At 45.6% G+C, this 22,831-nt stretch overlaps 1 protein-coding gene across 1 annotated transcript in view; it reads right to left on the reverse strand.

Moving 5' to 3' along the window:
* The window catches only part of VCAN (versican), a 97,874-nt gene extending 76,948 nt beyond the window's left edge, over window positions 1-20,926 (reverse strand). Inside the window, exons 1-4 of the mRNA XM_066181937.1 lie at window positions 20,857-20,926; window positions 20,227-20,468; window positions 11,959-12,034; window positions 6,858-7,229 (exon numbers count right to left, since the gene is read on the reverse strand). Of these exons, the coding sequence (XP_066038034.1) occupies window positions 6,858-7,229; window positions 11,959-12,028 (442 nt within the window). The 5' untranslated portion in view covers window positions 12,029-12,034; window positions 20,227-20,468; window positions 20,857-20,926. The remainder of the gene's footprint in view (window positions 1-6,857; window positions 7,230-11,958; window positions 12,035-20,226; window positions 20,469-20,856) is intronic.
* Between the last annotated feature and the right edge of the window lie 1,905 nt (window positions 20,927-22,831).

The raw sequence follows: 22,831 nt of genomic DNA on the forward strand, positions 1-22,831 counted from the left end.
ATGCATCAAAACCCTGTGGAACTGCAGGGGAAGCTAGTTTATTAGCTCCTGGTATGGCTAATAAATTATAGTTCACTTTCACTAGTGAGCTCACGCTGCTGCCACATGCAGTGTTGGATGTGGCAACATAAAGCCTGAATCTCAGAAGTTGTCTCACACAGCAAATACCTAAAGGGAAAAGACTGCGATGGCAGTGCTTGTTATCCTGTTAATTTTTGTCTTCAGACCTTGGACACTGTGGTGCAGACCCCTGAAATAACCCCCGCCCCACTGCCAGAGCTGCCACACAGTTCAGTTCATAGTTCAGATCCTCCCCGGCCTTAATACAGAAGGCATTTACATTACAAATACACCCCCAAAAATATGGATTACAGGAATGAGCACTGTATGAAAAGGAGGGAATAGGGCAGCATTTTCAGTTCTCTGCATGAATAATTTGTTTGTGTCTCTCTCTCTCTAGGCTTTGCACCCGTCTTCTGAACCGTGTCTTGGGCTTTGGCAACCTGAGAAGAAGAGGCTCGCCTTGCCAAGTGCCTCAGGGAACTTACGGTGGGGAGGGAAAGTACCTTCTCCCGGCCCTGCCAGGGACAGACACTTTCTGCACCAGCTCACACTTTGCTCCCCTGTGCACGATGTTTGCGTCCAGCCTCACAGCACACAGGTGGAGGGGCACAGGGACTCTGAACAGCTCCAGATAATGAGAGGAGGGATCAATGCTGAGCTTCACCTGTGGTTTTGTCCTTTATTACTCTACCAGCATGCTCCTGCATCCAGCCCAAGGCAGAACCACACCAGCCTGTCCACCCAGCGGCTGCCATGCTCCCGAACTCTATGTGAGGGACACAGCAGCTTGGCCAGAACATTTCCTTCCCTCTTCCTGGCACGCTTTGCATGTAGACCCTGGGTCTTTATCACCCAGAAATTAATTTCCCTCTGCGATCCTTAGATGGCCGCTACCAATTGTGCTCTTCCCTTGCCAGGAAGATTTCTCAGGATCCATTAGGCAGGAGAGTAAAACACGAGCTGAAAAATCCAGCAGCCCATGATAATTTACACGGAAGTTCAACATCAAGAGGTGGTAAGGCTTCAAGACAGGTAAATCCGAAAGATTAGGTAAAAGCAGCTCTTCAAATGCCTATTTATGAGATTAAAGAAGGGGATTTCTGCTGCAGAGAGAATAGATCAATTAGGTTGTCAGCACACCATCTCCCAGTGCTAACAGCATCACTGAGTGGCATCGTTCCCACTTCGGAAACAACTTTCATTTGTTATCATTAAAATGCTTGCAAGAAAGACAAGTTTGCATAAAAATGAAAATGGGGATTATCATCTACAGCTGCCTCCCTAATTCTTGTTTCTTTCCATTAACAAGATCAATATCTTAAGCCTGGGATTGTCTTTACAGGGTTTAAAAAGAAAACACAAAAAAAAAAGTTGGGGGAAAAAAAAGAAGTCTTTCAGATTTGCAGCAGAATCAAACAGAAACTGAGTAAATAAGGCCTAGGAAAAGAGTGACTTCCCAAAATATCAGTTAGAAAAGAATAAAGTGCTCTCATTATTGGTAAAAAAAAATATTCAATGAGAAGTCATGACAAAAGAGTAAGTAAACTAGGAGGATCCCATTTGCCACTCTGATCCCTTTAAATCCAATTATCTCCAAGGAGGAGAACAAAAAATCAACTCAAATGAGTGGTTTGTTCAGACTTACTAATTTTGAATACATTTAATCATACATGCTTTTCTTAATTGCCCAATATCATAGCACCATAGAAAACAAGTATTTCATTAAATATTCAGAAATGTTCCAGAATGAAAAGTATTGTGTAATTTCATTTTTAGGTCAGATTTTTACAAAGTAGCTTAAATGTATTTTATAAAAGTAGACTTCATTACAAATAGAGAGAAGGAATAAATGTGGACACAGAAAGGTACCTCAATACTTTTTATAAAATCCTTTCTGTAATTCAACTCACCCAAGGTAGCATCACGTGAAAGTTACAAGTTGAGTCTAAAACAGTCACCTATAAATCTCCCTAATTGGTGACAGGGATATATAGTGCAGAGAGCTTACCTCACCCAGGAAGATCCAAAAGCTGAGAGACCAAGGACTCCCAGTATGAAACAGTTAGAATTGTGGGTTTAATAACACAAAGAGAGGTTAGAAGAAAAGGACAAAATGCCGTAGAAAGATCAAATTACAGAATCTGACGAAGGAAGAGTTGATTCTGAGACAAAGGGAAAATTTGGGAGGAACATGCACAGAAGGCAGAGAAGAAAACACATGGAAGTGAAAATGAGTATGAAATACTTGTTCTACATATCCAGGACTGGACTCGGATGAGCCTAGCAGGTCCCTTCCAACTCAATGTTCTAAGATTCTTCATTCCTCTCCTTGTGAGAAGCTGAAGCCTCTAACACTCCCATGCTGTTAGATCCATTTTGAACACAAAAAATCCCTGTCCGGGAGGTCAGTGTAATTATAGCGGCAACCAGGGTGTCAGGAAAGCATTCTCTATGATCAGTAACAGGAAAGGGGGTATCCAGTGTGAGGAAAGTGCCCCTCCAGTGATCTTGCAGAGCTGCCTGCCCCAAGAACAGCCCTGCAGGCGTGAAAAATGAGTAAGGCAGACACCTGGCTGCCCCAACCTTCCTGCATGGGCTAAAATTAAGTGTTTCCCTCCTCCCTCTTACACCCTCAGCAAGTGCAAAATGCAAAATAGTAACTCTGTGATCTCAGGGGTGCAGTGTGGAGAGCACCAGGCCCCTGTGGATGGGTCTTCTCTGCTGGGTTTGGCCATACGGCTCAGCACAGAACGTGGAGACTTGCAATGCCAAAGGAAAACTGGATCAAATAACCCAATATGTCATTCTTCTCCTACACTTTGCTGCAACTTTCCCAGATACCCAGGGCTGTGCGCACAAAGCCACCCCAGCCAAAACACAACTGCTCACATTCCTAGAATTAAGCAAGCCAATTCAGGTTTTTTGCTTTAAGATGAGACACTTAAACAGATATTCAGATGAAAATATCTGATCTCTGTTTGATGCACACACAGCCAAGCACTACTCAGCAGATAAAGGATCCCATGTGAATTCACAGTGTCTTGATGATGTCTCTGAGACAGAATCATAAAATGGTTGGGGATGGAAGGGATCTTAAAGATCATCTATTTCCAAATATAAGCAGCTATTGATACCCAGGTAGCTGGCATCGTTAATTCCTATAATCAAGGAAAAGGAAGGCCACAGACTTATGCCAATTTCCAAGATCCTGTCATTGTTTAGAAAGCCTTTACCTGTCAAAAAAGGATGCAGCAGAAATATGTACTGCAGAGACAAAGGCAATGTGTGTGATGAAAAGTATCTTCCTTGTGAACGATAACTAAGATAATCAGCTGTGGTTAAGTGGTGGCTTAACCAGGAGTCCATTGTCCATCCATGGATAATGAAAATCTACAGACATTCAAAAAACAAATGGGAAAAACCAAATCCATATCTGTTCAGGATAAAATAACAAAAGTCTCTGTGTGGGTAATTCCATGGGTGACAGGTCTCTGACAGCAAGATGTTAAATGCCTAAGTTTGTACTTTGATATCAACTGCTTTCATTGGAATAGGACCCTGGGACAGCCAGATCTTTTGTCTGAACAGTTTATTGCAAATAACATATGAATCTGACTTCAGAAGTTTATTTGGCATCTAAAACAGCAAATTAACTGGATATTTGCACACAAGTTATCAAATTTGTCTGTTGTGATAGCTAAACGGAAAAAAAAAAATAAGTTCACAGTTACAACTTCTGTATAGTCCTGGACTTCAGACCCAGCCAAAATAAATAATTAGGCATTAGAAGTTCTACTTTCAGTGACTAATACCTACTATTCAGCTTAACCTGGGAAAATCTGTATGCTACTGAGAAAATTATTCTTCCTCAGAAATCCCATTTTTCATTCACGATACATTCTATCACTGGTAAAATACATTTATTTGATGCACAGTATGTTCAATAGCAGTTCTGTGTTCCCAGATACCTAAAGGAGAGAAATGGCAATTACAGTAATTTTATTCAAGTTAGCTCCCCCAGCTATCTATTATGCTACAAAGGTTAATTTGAAAAACAAGCAGACTAGCTGTCTAATCTTATCTTCCTGGCTTCATTGATGCTGCATTATGTTTTTTGTTTGAAAGTTTAAAATTAGGGAGTGTTCATAAAACAAATTGAGACCCTGAAAATACATAGAACAAAAGTCCTGAATTTGTTTAAAAATACCCAATGAAGCATTAAAAAACCCCTATAAATTCATCATAATGGCAAAAGAGGAATTACACCTGCTTCAGCAGAACTCTGCCAAAAAGTTTAGGCCTACTTAATTTGAGCAAGAATGAGCAGAATTAAAAAACTGGTGATAGTTTTACCAGAGCTTCAGCAGTCCTGCTCCACCCAGGAGAGCTGACCAAAGCACAGTGCTGAACCAAGCTATCCCTCAGCTCTGGAATTACCTCAGTTAACATGGAAGTACCTCCCTGCACCCCAATCAGGACAGGCACTGCAGAATGCACAAAGGGGGGGTGCAGGGGATCACGTCTCTTCAAATGGTGTCACTTTGGGGTGCAGGTTCAAAAATAAACAACAGAGATAATTTGTGCATGTGACTAATGTTTTTTGGGTTTGTTTTTTGTTTTGTTTACAAATAAAAGCTGAAATCATAAGAAACCATAAAGTATGGAGCAAAAGATCAGAGCAGCCACATTTACATGAAGTTCTTGTGAGTCTAATAAATGCCATTTGTATACATAATGGAGAAAATTGAGAATGGGTACACAAATGATGGTCTAGCAAACCAATTTTCCATTTGGATCAAGACTTAGCTTTTTTCCTCTCCTGAAATTCTGACATTAAAGTAGTCATGGAAAAGAACAATTGCAGAAAGAAAACGGAGTAAAATTTTCAATGAGATAAAATCATAAATCTAATCAGTTCAACGCTTTGCAGCATTTTTCCAGGAGCAGCAACTACAAAAGCTACAGTATCACCATAAATCATCTGATATTTTATTGTCATAAACATCTGCTGCTCCTGGATATAGATATGTTGTCAACAGAACACTTGAAAATGGGTAAGAAATGCCAGGTAGACTGATTATGAAAAGCAATGTTCAAACCAGGATTTCTTTTGCTTTTGTTATTAGGACCTAACAGTTTATGAAGTTATGCAGACATTAATGGCTACACTGATTTACTGTATTTCCAAATTAAGGCCACACCTTTAAATCCTTTTGTGAAATCACTGCCAACAGACTGTTCACATTAGCTTAGGCAGACTCGAAGAACAATACATTTTAAGCTCACCAAAAAATCCTGAGCCAAAGACACAATTTCCAGCAGCAGATATTAAAGTTTGTTTTGGGATTCATCCACCTGAGTAAATAGTGAACTTCCAAAAAACACCGAGCTGCAAAGGCGTGTGCAAGACAGGGCCCAAGCAAGGAGGCTCCTACAAGGAGATCCATCCACACATCTGTGTTGTCCTAAGCACAGGCAGAAACCTGGGTCTAGAAACAGAGCCTGGGTTAATGCTCTGCCTTTCAGCACAGCCTGTTAGCTCAGGCTCAGTGCCAGCCCAATGGAGCTCTGGAGCAGCCCTTGTGCCATGCTCCACGAGCAGGTTCTGAGGGGATAAACACCTACACATCACATGCTCCTTTGGCCACTCACTCTTTTGTTTTGCTTAAACCCATTGAACACTCCAGGCTGGGGCAGAGGTGCTGGAAAGATAGAAAGACTTTGGGGATGTTGGTGACAGGAGCTGGACATAAGCCCAGAGGTGCCCAGGGAGGCAGGAGGCCAATGGCACCTGAGTTGTCCCAGCCACAGAGCAGTGACTGTTCCTGTGCTGGCACTGCTGAGGGACCACTTCGAATCCTGGGGGCTGCCCTGGGCCACTCACAACAAGAAATTGAGGGGCTGGAGCATGTCCAGGGAATGGAACAGAGCTGGGGAAAGGTCTGGAGCACCAGGAGCAGCTGAAGGAGCTGGGAAAGGGGTTCAGCCTGGAGAAAAGGAGGTTCAGAAGGGACCTTCTGGCTCTGCACAACTCCCTGACAGGAGGGGTCAGCTAGGGTGGGGGGGCTCTGCTCCCAGGGAACAGCATCAAATTGTGCCAGGGGAGGGTCAGGTTGGACATTAGGAACTAGAACTTCACTGAGAAGGTGGTAAGACATTAGAATACACTTCCCAGGGAAGAGGGGGTGTCATCATCCCTGGGAGAGTTCCAAAAATGTTTGAATGTGGTATTGGGGGACCGGGATTAGTAGTGAACATGGCAGTGCTGGGTTAATGTTTGGACTTGATAATCTTAGATGTCTTCTCCAACATCAACAGTTCTGAAACTCCTGTCTCTTCTGTTTTACAACACATAGACTTCTCCTTCTCAAAATTTTGGAGGCTATTTCCTAATAGAGATGACAAGAAAACTGTTTTTACTGCCTGCCCCACATTTAGCAAACACCTCCCTACTTCTTTTCTTGCAGCTTCTCCCAGATGAGTTTTCCTTCTGCCCATCCAAAATATGTTACTGGGCAATAAGCACTTCCTTCATGCTTGATGTTCCTTTTTCAAAAAAAGTGGCTCCCACTTTTGATGGCATAGTTTGAGACATCAAGACAGGTCAACCATAGCTTCGGTGGCTTGTTTTCATCCTAAGTCCCTTTCATCATAAGTTACTTCTTTTCACCCTACTCAAAGGCAAATCGCTAAAGGCACTCCTTCAAATCCTCTCTAGTTTTGTGCTAATTACTAAGTTTCACTGCTTTAACTGGACTAACTGTTGGGTACAAATGAAATACACAGGTCCTTACCCTCAACAGCCAGAGAGACGATACCCTGTGTGTCCTCCACTCCGTACATGACATCGCAGCGATAGACTCCAGCGTCGCTGGCACGCAGCTTGGAGAAGGTCAGTGAGGCATCCCCGGTCTCCTCAGAATGGCTCGGGACAGACACCCTGTCCTTGTAGCTCTGGCCTATTTTGATGTTGCCATTTTGGGCCACCAGGACCGTGGTTTCCTTGGCATCCTTCCCACTTTTGTCCAGTTCCACCTTGGACCATTTGATCCGGAGGTACTCAGCAGCATAGCTGGAGGATATGGTGGGTGTGGTTGAAAAGAAGCATGGCAGGACTGAAGTTCCAGAGAGAGATCCCTTGATCAGGGTTTTTTTTTCTGCTTTAACTAGAAAAAGAGGAGTGAGCGAGGATAGAGAAAGGAGAAATCACGTTAGTGTAACAGAAAAATCAGAAACAGATATATTTCATTGTTAAATAATGATTCATCAATGCAAAGCCTTAAATCCATGAACCTTAGCTGATTTGTAACAGGACTGGGGAGTATAAGCTGAAAAAGAGTTTGTATCAATCTTGGTACATCTTAGGTTGATGACGGAGCATGTCTCTCTTTGGGAAAATTCAATTCTGCCTTATTTTTCCATTTTTTATGGTCACCAAGTAATTAACCTTTGGAAAATGGTCTGAAATTTTAGGTGACAGATGAACTAAAGGAGCTGTTTCTTCAATTCACAGGAGGAACACCACTCTGAGTGAAAAATGATGAGTTACCTCACTGGCCAAAAGCGTGGTTGCAGGGGAGCTGCTGGAGTTCACACCTTGCCTTACCTCACAGCAGCTGTTCCTGTCCTCAGAAGGAAAAAAGACCATGGCTCTGCACCCCTGTCACCCCTGACCCCGCTGTTCTCTCAGGGGTTAATTCTTTTTATTGCACACATGCTGAAACAAAAGCCTTTCCAGTGAGAGTCTCCCAAATAGCCACCCTTTCAAAGTTGTTTCCTTGTAGCCTCAGGGCCTTTAAACATCACAGAAATTAAATATTTCAGGATGTAAAAGCAAAGGAGGAAGTAAAGCACACAAAAAGTCCCTACTTGGTTCAGACTTGACATGATCAGGACTTTTATCATTTTTTATGTCATCTCCAGCTGCAAACATTTCACAGTGAAATGCTCCCATCTGACAATATCCTGAGGGCGAAGTTGACTACTGTTCATCCAAGCTGCACACTGCAACTGAAGAGAGGGATTCTGATGGATTTACCTTTTTAATGTGATGTATTTCATCACACATAATGGCTTAATGAGGATTAAAAGCTAATGCACAACAGTAACTATTTTACCTCTTTCACAGTCCTTCACTCTAACATTTTTGAAAAGTAGAACATGGTCATCATTATTTTGAAGGAAGCTAGGATTCATAAAGTTTAGAAATATAGTAACCTAATAATAGCCATCAATAGAGTGATACTTGAAACAGGAGACACCAGCACATGAAAATTATCTGTTTCTCTATGACAAAAAATATAATCTCTCCATAAAGAGTAGAAGATTGGAGGGTGGAGTGGAAGAGTGAGCAGAGGGAGAGAATTAAAAAAGGAGAAGAGGGAAAACAAAAAAGAAGAGGGGGGGGGGGAAGAAAAAAAATAAGAAAGAAAACAGAAAAAAATGGGGGGGGAGGGAGAGAAAGAAAAAAGAGGAAAAAAGGAAAGTTGCTCATTAAACTGATTATTTTTAACAGAGACAAATTTCCCACAAGACAAAGTCTTAATGGTATTATCCAAACAAGTTCAATACAAGAAATCATCAGCTTAGTGGTCAAGCATTTCAATAAAAAAGTACTAGCCAGAAAAAGAGAAAAATTAACTAACAAGGAAGACACAGAATTCTGAGTGGAAGTTCTCGGGTCCTTTCCATCCATGCCTACCAAACTAGAATTCCTTGGGCACACAAGTCAGATAGAGTCAGGATGAAAGTATCAAAACTGATGAAACCAGAGATCTTTTCTATCACCTTTATTTTGTTGAAACTTCACAGAGTTACAGTCCTTAGAGATAAAGAAACAGAATGAATTCTCAGTTCTATCATTTGTGATGGAATTACTGCCAAATTGCACAGGTGGGAGATTAAAATCAGTCTCAAAATATTTAGAATTTAATATGATCCCTTGTCATCTATACACCTAACAGGAACTTTCTTCTTAAATGAAGAATGACTAAATTAAAATTATATTGACTGACAGAACCTCAATAAACTTTTTAAGAGCATTGTTTCTGATTATGAGTGACCTGGAATATGAGCACTGAACCCTGAGGAAATTTCCTCCTTTTAAAATTCGTGTCTTCACATCAGCCAGCTAGAAGCCTTAGCAAACAACACATACCATCCTGATAGGCAAACTAGATCCTGACTAAGCTGTGCTACTTTCCAGAACAGAAGATTCTGTATAGCTACAGTTCTGTCCAACTTTAGAAAGCACTACATCACACTTTATTAAAAACTATTTGTTGTGGTGAGGGGAAGAAAGAAGGAGGAGAAGAAAAGAAGAAGGTAGAAGAGGAAGACGAGATGGAAGAAGAGGAGGAGAAAGGAGGAGGAGGAAGTTTTTCCCCAGAGAAAAATAAAATATTTGGCTGACGTAATATCTGAAATACAAGATTAAATTATGTTCCTGCACAGTTCCAAAAAAGCTTGATTTCCTGCAGCAGTCCAAATTAGTTAGTCTAGCAGAATTTACTGACCAATGAAGAAGTTGTCAGTATCTTGTGTTAATCTATATAACCTTTTTTTTTCCCCTTTAGCATTTTTGCTAAGCTTATATTCCATGTCAGCCCCTATCAATGGGATGTGATAGATCAATGACACATAGCTGGACGTCCTCCTTTTGAGGTGGGGAGAAAATTATTCTTGCTTGAGAACAAAGTCTCTTTCTTCAAAACATGTACACTTGTTCTGTGGTAAATGTTACAAAATTCCTAAAGTAGGAGTCTAGATAATTCTTAAAAAGAACAGAATTCTGCCCTTCTGTATCACATTAACCACAATGACCAGGCCAGTAGGTCTGCAGTGAACAAGGAGTCTGAAGAAAAGAGTGCCCTGCATGGTGTGACACTGCTTAGAGGAGTGAATTTCCCACATAATTGAGTTTAACTGAACAGAATGTTGCTACTGACTATGCAGACAAATCCCACATGCTTAAAGAATAAAATATTCTATTTATTTTTAGCTAAATTTATGAGAAAAAAAAAAAAAAGAAAAGCGTTGCATCTAATTTTTCAGTTCATCGACAACCTGCTGGGACATATGGTACATTGCCCTGTCTAGCAGCAGAAATAGAAAAGATCAGTGAAATTGTGTGTGTTGTCAATTCAGCTGCTAGCACTGAGCCTAAGAGAAGCCTTCTCATTTACCACAATTCTTTTAGTGAAGGTAATAATGAATTAAAATGAGTGAAACTTGTAGGAAACACCGACAGGTAATGGACTGAGACCAAACAAAAACTTCCCTGAGTCCTTTACCATGTGGTTTGTGGTCTAAGAAAGCAGAATAAGAGAAGCACATGCAGAGTGATGAAGAACTACTTTTATGGTCTTCAAGACACTCACAATAAGCCAGGCAAATGTAAATCTCTCTAATGTTGCACAACTCAACATTATGCCACAAATGGCCACCTAAAACAGGTAGGAAAAAAGCCAGTTATAACCACAAGATTCAGCTTGTAAACCGCAATAGTGATAAGTTGGGAATTGGTGTTTCACTGAAGATTTAAAGGCTTCAATTTTAAATCCAAACTAATGATTAAAAAAAAAAAAAAGGTTGAAACTTAGGGTGTCTGTCTTTCAGAATATTGATATATATTTTCTTGTTTACAGCATTTTTAAACAAAAGCCATACTTAAAAAGATTGTGTGTAGTCTTCTAACACTCATCCTCAAAAATATTATTGTACCAACTGACTTTTCTACAAAAGATAAGGACATGAGTTGATCCCACAGATTCTTTGGGATCCTGAATTAGACCAATCCATGAAAAAGGAAGATTTTTTCATCCTTGTCCTCCTCACTATGGCCATAGTTTGAAAATGGCTAAGATCCTGCAGGGCAAAAGAATGGCCCCCAATTTAAAGAGGAAACCCTACAAAGTTCACAGCGTGTTCTAGGAACATCAGGGTCTCTCTGAATTTTTTCAGAAAAAATTGGGCAAATAAGGATGGGTTACAACCTGATCTACATTCCAAAGAATGAGACATTCATAAAAAAACCCTCCTAAGTACCAAAAATTCCACTCTGGAAATAAGATGAGCCACTTAAGATGTAATAAAGGGTGGAGTGAGAGGACATGTAAAGATGCCATCCCACATCCTACAAAACCAAGGATCCATGTGACACCTCCCCCCATACAGTGCTGCCATCTCAATCCCTGTATCCCTGAATTCTGCATTTGTGCAAGGCAGTGAGTCAGGCCTGTGATCTGAACCAGACCTTTCTTTCTTATATCCAATCTAAATCTTTTATCCTTTCTTTTTTAATTGGTTCCACTAATGAACCAGTCCTTTTATCATTCAGAACTACCTGAAGGTGTTACTAGCAACAGTGTTTCCAGCTAGATGGGAAAAAAAAAAGTAGTAAATTTGATTTTCCCAAAGGCTAAAATCAGTTTGAGTTCCTGGAAAGAAAATACAGAAAAATCTTGCTTTGAGACTTGGGAAGCTGCTTTCCCAATTTTGTGAGTCTGCAGCAGCTGTTGGGATATTTTCGTTACTGAAGGCCTGACCCAAACTTTCAAATAACCATGGCAACCACATATGGATACATACTTCAGTTTTAGCATGTAATCACCAAGAGAGGTAGTAAGGCCTCCTTCCTTTCCACCCAAACCTGCAGCTGCCCTCACACCTCCTTGCTCCAGACCCCAGCAACCAAGGGACCTGCCCCAGCTTAGCTCATGGCAACCCAAGTAGATATAAATCATGAATGCCTTGAGGACGACACAGAAACAAAATTAATGACGTGATGCAGCATGGCAGAGGCAAAGAAAGTCAATTTCCTGAGTTTCGACTGTTTCCTACCAATTAGACCACTAAGTTAATTTTAATTAAATGTTCTATGTACAGAAGACTTACCTTTAGGCAGCATATATGTTATAACTAACGTAGAGTACATCCATAAGATACTTTTTATACTTAACAACATCTTGACCTAGAAATGAAGAACAAAGAAGTGGTTATTCTTGCACTGTGTCCTTAGCAAATTTTGTAACTCAGCACATTAATACTTGTCACTGGTATCAGAAGCAGTCCTTCCTGCTTTCAAGGCATCTTCATTTAATAATTCATGGTGGAAATTTGTGATAATGACCATGTGTCTCTATGGAACAGAGATTTATAATGGGTTTCAGGTTGTTGAATCCTGAATGATTCTCTGACATGTCAGTTCCCTTTGGGTTTCCTTCTCACTTTCCTTTACACCTTCCAACAGCTGGAAAGCTCTTCACATGTATCATATGTACACGATAATAAATTGCATGTTCACAACATTATTTCTCAGTTTTCATTTCAGTTCATAGTTACACATGTTGAACCTGTAAATATACCCAAAGTTACAAAAGCATTGCAAGACACACAAACACCAACAACTACAAAGGGTTTATAAATAATCCTTCAGCCATATAGTTACATATATGTGCTATGAACATCCGAACATAAGAAATTACTCTCAGCAGCAGTTTGTCAAAACACTGACAAATTTTTATCACAACCTTGATTTTCCTGATATTGCTGCAAAATCTGCTACCTGAGCTCTTCACTTGGACAAGTAAGCAAGCTGACAGTTTTTTCCTGCTCAAGAGGGCTTGCAGTTGAACTGCCTTAAGAATCAGTGAAGCAGAGATTTAATAGATATTTACATGTCTGCGTTATAACTCTGGAACCTGCACTGCACACATGTACAATTCAAAACTTCCACTTTTAAAAACTCCACAGGCTGCACTGAACATGACAGCAAAGACACACAGGCCACTTCAGAAAACTCCTGGTGATGTGTTCAACCTCAGGACAGTTCTCTTCACAAGCTCACAGCTGCAGCCCAAACTCCACATGAGTCTGTGTGAACTGGCACACATCCTGCAACGTCTGAGCAGCACGGGAAAGAAGCAAAACATCTCCAACTAAGCCTTTCCAGTGAGGCAAGTTAAAAATTCCCCTTCAACAGGGCTGAAAACCCCAGAGCCTTCCATTCCCTGTACATGGATGGCCAGAGCCAGCTGGTTGCACTGCAAAACATGTGCTACAACCTATTCCCTGGGCGTGGAGGGAGAAATGCAGCTGCTTTCCACAGAGCAGGCTGCACGCTGCCAAGGACGCCCCATCTCTGCTGCAGCCATTCAGGACAGCGGAGGGTAGGGAGTGATATCACTTATTTTGCAACATGAACTTCATGGAATTTGCACTTTTCTCAACTAAGTCTGAAACTAGAATGAGGACTTCATTCAGCTTACACCCTACACACCATAAAACTTCTTCTGAAGACCCTAACACTTACCCCCAACACCACTCAGCCAGACTTTTGTGTCTTCCTACATTTACACAAGTCAAGCTGCATGTGACTATTTATTAGTTAACTTTAAAATTCTATACTGTGCCCCAGTGCAAACTCCCTGCAGAAGGTCATTATGAGCAAGGAGGTTGCACAAGATCAGAGCTGTAGACATCAAAGTCCTTTGCATGCAATGGACCAGCTCTGAAATAGAGTCACGTGCCTGCTTAGATAAACACTTAAATGAGCCTCAGTACTACACAATAATTAAAAGAAAAAGTGATGTCAGTCTGAGTCGACAGATGTGCAGAAGGACTTTCAAGCAACCTTTGTATCCCAAAACTGCTGGAAGCTTCAAGCACCAAAACCACTGCAGTGAAGTTCCTACAGTAACACAAGAGCTCTGATGAGAGCATGAAAAGAAGACTGACAGAATTCTCCACCTTCCAAGGTGCTGACTGAAGGACCTGCCTGCAAGACAAAGTTCTGGCTCCTGTGAGAGCTGAGTGGCTCCAGACCTTTTGAGATGTCCTGCCCACATGTGCTCCCATGTGTTACACACTGGCCACATCCACAGTGACACCGAAGTCCAGAACAGAATGTTTTATAAGTTTAGCTCTCCATGTCTACCCAAAAGTTTTATCTCCCTCCTTCCCCTGGAGGCAACCTTGCCTTTTGGGACCAGAATCAAGAGAATCAAAGAAACTGGACAAGAAAAAGAATGAAGTATTTTCTTTTTCCTGACAATGGTGATATTGCACCTAAACAGGGCTGGTTACATTTTGCAACCACCAACTGGCTCACTTCCCTGGCTCTGACCTGGCATACCTGGGTGCCTGGCACGTGCCAGTGGAATCCTGTTGCCCTTGGAAGCTCATTGCAATTGCTGTCATAACACAACTGCTTCCATGTTCAGTAAGAACACAAACCCTACTGCTAACGCTTGCAGTCACCAAACACAACACACACAGCCACAGGGACAGATGAAAACAGAAAGGCAACTGTGGAAGGGCAATCTTCAAGGTATCCATGGGAACAGAAGAGGACATTCCTGGCTGTGATGGCTCCTAGCCTTTCACTAGGGCAGGAATTACACCTGCTGTACCCAGGGCTTGGATAGCTCCAAAAAATTGCATTGTTTGAGCACAAAGCTTTATATGAGACACTTGCCAAAAATCCCTACTTGACTCTTGGAAAACCACCTCCTGACCTTTTATAAATCTCCTTTATCCTGAAATGCTCACTCTAAGCAATGAAAAACTCTGGAATCATGGTCTGATTGTCAGCCCTTAGGGTCAGGATCATGATTTCTACACAACCCTCCACATCTGATGGCTGGTTTTCATGCTCCAGGCCTTGGTGGTTCCCATAAACACTCCTGGGTTGCCCAGTGCAGCTCCACTCCAGCTGCCAGAATTAAACGTGCAATTACCCTGCCACCCTCCCCAAACATGCAGACTCATGACAGCAGCACCTTGCTGAGCCCCACAGGGTAGCCTGGCTTAGGAAGACACAAAGCTCTGCAGACCTGGTGCCAAAAATCATCCTCAGGACACAGAGGTGAGGCAGAGGTTGCTGCTTACACCTCCCCCTGATTCCTGCCCACATTTCCAGGTCCTTGGATGTGACTGCCCCTGTCTCCTGCCCTTCTGCTGGCAGAGGCTGCAGCGGGCTGTGCTCTCTTGTAGCCTCCAGAGCCAAATCTCTGCTATAAAACAGGTTTGTGTTTCTCATTCCTGCACTCTGTGCTTCACAGAAGTCTGCTGTACTGCCCCTAAGTCCACTGCAATTAGCCAAAATCCTTCTAACTATACCTTTTTCCACAAGATTTTTTTTTCCCCCTTGGTGTCACTACAACCATAGTAAAAGAAATCCATAATACTACAGACACAGTGAGCAAATCTTGCCAACTCAAGCTGCAAGACTTGAATAAGTGTTTAATTTCCACCTTCTACTAAAAAAGTACCTCACTTGACGTGACCAAACTTGGGTTGCCTGCTGGCTGGTTTCCAACTGGGCTGATCCATTTTATTAGGAGCTACTACAGGCAGATGGATCTACAGTAGGAATTTGTGTTACATTTCAAAATGGCATGCAACCCTGAGTGCAATGTCTTTTAACCAATAGATGCCAAAATCCTGGACAAACTTCACATCTTTAAAAATTAGCAGTAGGCGTTCTATCTGGGGTGAGAGAGCAAGCTCCTATTTTTGCAGGCGCTGCTACCTTCCCTTACTACAGCAAAAACTCATAGGAGCAGTAAGTTCTGACCAAATTCCAGCTTGTGTTTAGTTTGCAGTGTAAGCTTGATCTCACACCAATGCTATTTTAATTTAACCAGATGGGAGAACATCATGTCTCTCTTTCTGTTTAAAACTCCAGGTTCAGAAAGCGAAGTGTCCTGGTGTGGAAGAGACTAAAGCTTTCCATCCAAAAATATTCCTGGTTTCTCTGAAGCTGAGACAATGAGGAATTAACCATTTTCATAGAGGTAACAATGTCTCTAAAACCTGCAACTTCTCAGGTCACACTGAGATTGGTTCTGCACATGCTCTACAGCTGCATTGAGAAATCTGGATATGTTCCTTAAATATTTAAAAAAGCAGCCTCTGCCCATCTGACCCTCATAGTGAAAGTCAGAATGACATAAAAGATTGAAAGGAAAAAAAAAAAAAAAAAAAAAAGGGTAGGACCCGATAGAACCTGGCCCTAGAGAAGAGAAGGAAGGCTGCTCATTCTAGTGGGTAAAACAGTAAATTACAATTTCCAGTGGAACCCCAATAAGCTGGAAATGATCAATCCCAGTCATAGCACATCCCTTGCTACCTTCCAAGCTCTGAAAACTTCACAGGTGTCATCCTTCCTCAAATGCACACATTCTGCATTTTCTTTTACTTCTGCAATCCTTTAATCCTGGTACTGTTAATTGCTAATTACTGTTAATGTGTCCACCTCACCATCAGCGCTGCCTAATTAACTTTGCCAGCTTCACCACCTCTCTGCCTCGTGATTAATTATCCCACTGTGCTGACACATGGCACATCAGGCTGCATCCGACTCATCAGGGGCCCCTGCTTGGCCTGTTATCCCTTGGAAAGGCTCTCCCAAGGTGTCGGAGAAGGTCTTAGGGGTGTCTGCATCATCCCTTCCTCATCACCTCCAGCAGCTGTGGGGGAAACTCCTCCAGGCTGAGCCCTTGCGGTGCTGCCTGCAGGCTGGAGCACAGACAGAAGCAGTGACCAGAGCACAGCATGTCCTGACGCTCCTGGCTGCAGCAGCTGCTGCCTCGGGACATCCCTCACAGCCCCATGCTTTTATGCCAGGAGCAGCCCCAGGCTCTGGGACAGCCACGCAGAGACACAGGGGAGAACTGCCAGAGGCAGCGCATAGTGGAGCAATGAGCACACGCTGCTTCTTCTACATCATCCCGGCTCCACCTTCCTGCTCCTGCCTTCCAGAAACATTGAATATCCCGAGCTGGACACACAGGGATCACCAAGTCCAGCTCCTGGCCCTGCACAGGACACTCTGACAATCCTACCCTGTGCCTGAAAGCATTGCCCAAGTGCACCTGGACTTCTGTCAGGCTTGGTGCCCTGATGAGCATGTTCCAGGAGAACTGAGGGCCTCTCCTGCCCACCTCTCTCAAGCACCCACACTGATGAAGGGAGCAAGAGGTGGAAAAGATGTGAAGGTGTCGCTCATGGCTCCTATAGATGTAACCCTGCACTGCTAACACGGTGTTAGGCACCAGGACCGCCCTGCAGGCTCGAACAGGGGTTCCTCAGCACCTCTTGGGGTTCACCCAGTGCCAGTGCTGGGCACAAGGGTGGCTGCAGGTGCCCTCCCCTCGCTCAGCCACCTCCACAGCCCCAGTGCCACCTCACACCTCAAGCCCAGGCACTGAGGGGCTGCCCAGAATTGGAAACGTGCCAATCCCACCCTGCTGTCCAGCGGGACACTGCTGCTCCTGTGCCACAGGATCACTGACTCACAGAATTGTTTGGGATGGAAGAGGCCTTAAATATCACCGTGTCACCCCCTGCTGTGGGCAGGGACACCTTCCACTTTCCCAGACTGCTCCAAGCACCAGTGTCCAACCTGCCCTTGGATGCTGCCAGGGATCCAGGGGCAGCCACAGCTTCTCTGGGAACCCTGTGCCAGGGCCTCCCCACCATCCCAGGGAACAATTCCTTCCCAATATCCCACCGAGCCCTGCCTCTGGCACTGGGAAGCCATTCCCTGTGTCCTGTCTCTCCAGCCCTTGTCATCTCTCTCCATCCTTTCTGCAGCTCCTTCAGGCCCTGCAAGGCCACACTGAGGTCACCCCAAAGCTTCTCCTGTCCAGGCTGAACAATCCCAGCTCTCCCAGCCTTTCCTCCCAGCAGAGCTGCTCCATCCCTCTGCTCAGCCGGGTGCCTCCTCTGGATTCTCTTCTTGTGAAGAGGACCCCCAGGATTGGATGCGGAGTGCGAGGGAACAGCGGCGACAGGGGCTTTTGTCGAGGAGGTCTTGGGTATTTAAAATTACTTTATTACGGCGGTGATTTGGGGGGAGTTTGGCCTTTTTTCCCCTCACGGTGACGGACCCGGAGCCCTCTGGCGGGAAACCGGCGGCCGCGGGGGCTGCCATGCCGCCGCTCGCCGCCAAGGGGCGCCGAGGGGCCGCCGCGCCCGCCCCGTTCCTCGACAGCGGCCGCGCCCCCGGGCCGGGACCAGGCCCACGACCCCAAACCGGGACGGAACCCGTGGCCCCACAACGGTGCCGAGCCCGCCACCCCAAAACCAGGACTAAACCCGCGACCCCCCGGCGGACACGCGACAACGAGACCTCCCCAAAGCCCAGCCCTGCCACAGCCTCCCCCGCCCCGGCAGCGCGGGACCGCGCCCGCCCCGTCCCGGGCTCGCCCCGCCGAGCCTCGCTCCCTCCTTGTGGGGGAGGAAACTTCCCCTTTCGCTCAGGCCGAAAGGCGAAAAAATTAAAAAAAAAAAAAATTAAATAAAAAAGGCAAGGAAATAAAGGCAATCCCTGAACCCACCCAATATTTACGCTCTCCCATCCTGGGATGGGTTTGTGGGGTTTTTTACTTTTTGCATGCGTTTCAATGCTCACGCCTCAATTAACAAAAAGAAAAGGAAAAAAAAAAAAAAAAAAAAAAAAAAAAAAAAAAAGGAAAGAAAAGGGGGGGAAAGGTGGGGGGAGGAAGAGAAAAAGGGGGGAAGGGGGGGAAGGGGAAGAGAGGAAAAAGGGGAGGGACAGCGCAAAAGGGGAGAGAGGGGGGCAAAAAACTGTGGGGAAAGGGAAGAAAGCGAAGGGGGGAAGAAACAAAAAGAAGGGAAAAGGGGGTTAAAGAGGGAAGGAGAAGGGGAAAGGGGGGAAAAGGAACGGAAGGAGGGAGAAAGGGGAGGGAGAGAAAGAAGGAGAAAAAGAGGAAGAAAAAGAAGAGAATGGGGGAAAGGGAGAAAAACCGAGGGAAGCGGGTGATAAGAAGGGAGAAGGGGAAAAGGAAAAAAGAGAAAGAGAGAGAAAGAGAGAGAGAGAGAAAGAGAGAGAAAGAGAGAGAAAGAGAGAGAAAGAGAGAGAAAGAGAGAGAAAGAGAGAGAAAGAGAGAGAAAGAGAGAGAAAGAGAGAGAAGAGAGAGAGAGAGAAGAGAGAGAAAGAGAGAGAAAGAGAGAGAAAGAGAGAGAAAGAGAGAGAAAGAGAGAGAAAGAGAGAGAAAGAGAGAGAAAGAGAGAGGGCTTAATCTCGAGAGCCGGTGCTGTGAGGGAGGGAGAGGGGGTGGCCGGGAGGACGTGACCAGGGGGACAATGAGGGCCGGCCCCGGCCCCCGCCCGCCGCCCCTTTGTGTGGGGACGATGCCGGGGGCCGGCGGAGGCTGCCCGCGGTCCTGCTGCCGTCCCCGCACACACACACACCCGCTCCTTCCCGCCGTCGGAACTCCCCGCTTGCCCTCCACCGTGCTCTCACTTTGCCTTTGTAACACAAAGGCGAAATCCCGGGCAGCAGAGTGGGAAGGCAAAGCCCGTGCCCCAGAAACTGGATGTGGGTGTAAGAGGGGGCGTTTTGCTCCACTGACCTTGCGATCCTCCTCACCCCACCGCCCCCCTTTCCGTAGAAAAAATGTGGTTCGGGGCACGCTGTTCTCCCGCTCCTCTGGAGAGAAGATGCTGAGCACCTCAGAGCTGTTCTGCCCTGCGAGCAGCTTTCCAGGAACATCAGGGGAAGGGATTGGAGAAAAAAAAAAAAAAGGGGGGGGAGGGGGGGGGATATGGGGAGCACACAGGAGTGGAGGACGCAGAGCGCACACTTTTCCCAGCGCTAGAAAACTGGTGGGCAAGGGGAAAGGTCCGTTTCGTCGCTCCTGCCACACAGGCGCTTTGTGCACTTAACACTCGTAAGGAACAGCCTCCTCTCGTCTCCCTCCGGAGCCTCGTCGCACGCCAAGGTGCGGCTCTATCTTCCCAGCCATCCAAACCACGAGCACTGAACACTTCTGTCAGGCCTCCCACCCCAAAGTCTTCTATTCCCTAGTTTTCTTTGTTCTCCTCTTTTCACCGTTTTTTTTTTTCCTTTTTTTTTTCTTTTTTTTTTTCTTTTTTTTTTTTTTGTGGGTTCCCGAGCATCCCTCCTTGTCCTCTTCCCCCGCGTGTCGTTGAACTTAGCCCAGGTTATTTAAATTCACCAATCATCACTATTCCCTCCCGCTTAAGAGTTCAAACTCTTTGTTGGCATAAGCAGTAAAACAATTGTTTCATATCTTAGACTAGGTGTTTTCTGGCAATCAGACATATAGAAAAAAAGAAAAGGGGGGGGGGGGAACACTAAAAACCGACCCGCAATAAAAGAGTTATAGTTACCTTAAAAGGTAGCGTGTTGCAGATATCGCAAAAAATCACAACGTGGTGGTTGGGCTAGTCCAGAGGTCCCAGTGGCCGCATGAAAGAGTAAATCCCCTCGTTAGTGCTGGAAGCAGCCAGTGGTTCCGGGGTCTCCCCTTGTGCCGGAGCTCGGTCTCCCCCTCCTTCGCTCGGTTCCCGCCGGCGAGCACCTGACTCCGAGCCGCGGAGCCGGGACCGAGCTGTGGGCAAAGGGAGCGAGCCTGCAAGTTCAAATGCGAGCCTCAGCCACCCATCATTATTATATCGTTGTACCGTCAGCGCTGCAGAGGAGGGGCGCTGGCTCGGGGAGAGGAGGGTTCACAAGCTCTGCGAGAGCCTCCTTGCAATTTCCAAAGCTCCCGCAGCTGCTGGGCGCAGGAGAGCCCCCAGCGCCTGCCTCCGCGGAGCGGAGCCCCCCCGCCCCCGGCCCGGCCCGGCCGCCCCCTCGGGGCTCCCCCCGGCCCCCAGACCCGGAGCGGGGACCCGCAGCCCGGTGCGGCGGGACGGGTCCCTCCGAGCTCGCCCGGAGCCCTCCGGAGAGGGGCAGGCGGGTGCGAGAGGCGCATTGTTCCCCAATTAGACAATTAACCGGGAAGAGAATGGAGAGACCTCCTCCACCCTGCCTCCCGAAGCCGGTTGAAATGGGGAAAGTGACTGGGGCCGAAATGCCTTTTTCTCCTTTGCCTCCCCAGTCTCAGCGGAGGTTGCAAAGAAAGAATAAATTGGTCCTGGTTCCAAACTTCCCCTGCTGATGCCAATTCACAGGCAGCCTCACATCGGCAGCCGCCCGAGCCAAGCTTCTCCACCCATGCATCTCCAGCCACGTTTTTTTCCTTTTTTTCCTTTTTTTTTTTTTTTTTTTTTTTTTTTTTTTAAGATTAGACTCTGCATTTGCTGTCCAAACCTCTCAGAGATGAAGTCATAAGCAGAACTCTAAACCACTCTTTTATGAGGGATGTTTACCAGTTAATAAAGGGTCTCGTGTGCTCTCCAGGTGGTCCCCATCCCAGAATGTACCTATCTCAATATGTGGGAGACATTTAAGACACCCTCACCAGGCACAAAATGCTGGCAAAAGCAGTTCCTCTGGCTTTCTCCCTCAGAGAAGCAGATGCCAGAAGTCCCCCTCCTCCAGGAAGGTGTGAAGCTGGAGCCAGAAAAGAAAAGCCTGGAGAAATAGGTGTGTCTGATTGCACTGCTCTGGGCACGTTTTTGGCAGCCCCAGGTATCACTACTTGGAAGAGGCAGAAGGAGTTTTCCTTCAGCTCCGCTCACTGTTACTGTTCCAGCTGCTGTGTCCCCAGAGTTACACTGACAGAGGATTTCAGACAAGACCAAAGCCTTTATTTTCAGAGACAGGCCTCGATGCCAAGTTGGAGGGGCGGGAGGTGGAAGAGATGACAGCCAAGCAGGGAGAAATGGAGACCTGGAGGTTTAAACCAGATCAGCTTTGTGTGAGCTGTGCCCTGGGTGAACGGAGCTGGAGCGCTGGGTGAAATCCTTTTCTCAGCTTGCAGACCTTGTTTGGTTTTCCTCCTTACATGGAGTAAAATACACAATTGCTTACTTGTGATGTTGAAGAGAGGCTTCTCTCCCACCACTGCCACCTCCCAGCACCACCAGTCCCCCCAGTTCCTCGTGCCTGGGTCAGTCCCTGCACAGTGCATGTGCCTCCTGGGCACTGCCACGCCTAAACACGCCGGACCTTGGGACGAGGTTTCTCAATCCTTGAACCTCGTGCGTCAGAAGAGTTGACAGAAATACAGCCTTCTGTTTTCAAACAGGCACTATAAACAGTTGTGGGCACGTTTTTGAGAGTGTTTGATGCAAATTCACGCAGATGCTTTGTAGTTCCTGTTTTTGGTAGCCTTGCCTGCCTTGCCATGTGCAGTGTCACTGCTGAGGCAGTGCACACTTCCTCTGCACAATGTTGTTGTGAAAGGATGTTGACTGACATTGAATCTCTCCAACACTGGAGAGATTCTGCCCCCCACAGACAAAAGGTGGTTGGGTGAGACACACGGTGAGGGCACTCTTCCTGCTCCCCATACAATATCAGCTTTCCCAAGCTGCAGACGCTCTGAAGACATATGTGTAAGGTAGGAGGAATCTCTCTGGCCTGCTCCCTTTTCTAGGTGAAGAGGTGGGAGACCACCCGGCTGCCATCCCAGTCTCTGGAAAGGAGAGCAGGACATCCCCCATGGCATTGGGTATCTCCCTTTGTCCAGGCCACCCTCCAGGACAAACAAGGAACTTCTAAATGACAAGCTGCCCCTCTAGCCTTCAGTGGCCTCAACTTTGCAGCTTCACCTGTTCCTACTCTGTTGCCTGCCTTGACTTGAGGCAGGAGGAGTGACATTTAACAGAGCAGGAGCCCACTTCTGCAGCCCAGACCTTGCTTCTTCATCACCCCTTGACCCTTGTCCACTGGAGACTGAACAACTGCTCTTGGCAAAGGATGGAAAGAGAAAAGGGTGACTCTGCTGCCCCTGCCCTGTGGAGATCTTTGCTCTGCTGTGGAGCATCCTCTAGCAGCTGTGGCTGCAACGGCACGAGGGGAAGCTGCGGGGTTCTGCTCCCACTG

The sequence above is a fragment of the Chamaea fasciata genome, unplaced genomic scaffold (genome assembly GCF_029207755.1).
Source record: "Chamaea fasciata isolate MVZ Bird 193981 ecotype frontalis unplaced genomic scaffold, bChaFas1.0.hap1 SCAF_4, whole genome shotgun sequence".
NCBI classification, from domain to species: Eukaryota; Metazoa; Chordata; class Aves; order Passeriformes; family Sylviidae; genus Chamaea; species Chamaea fasciata.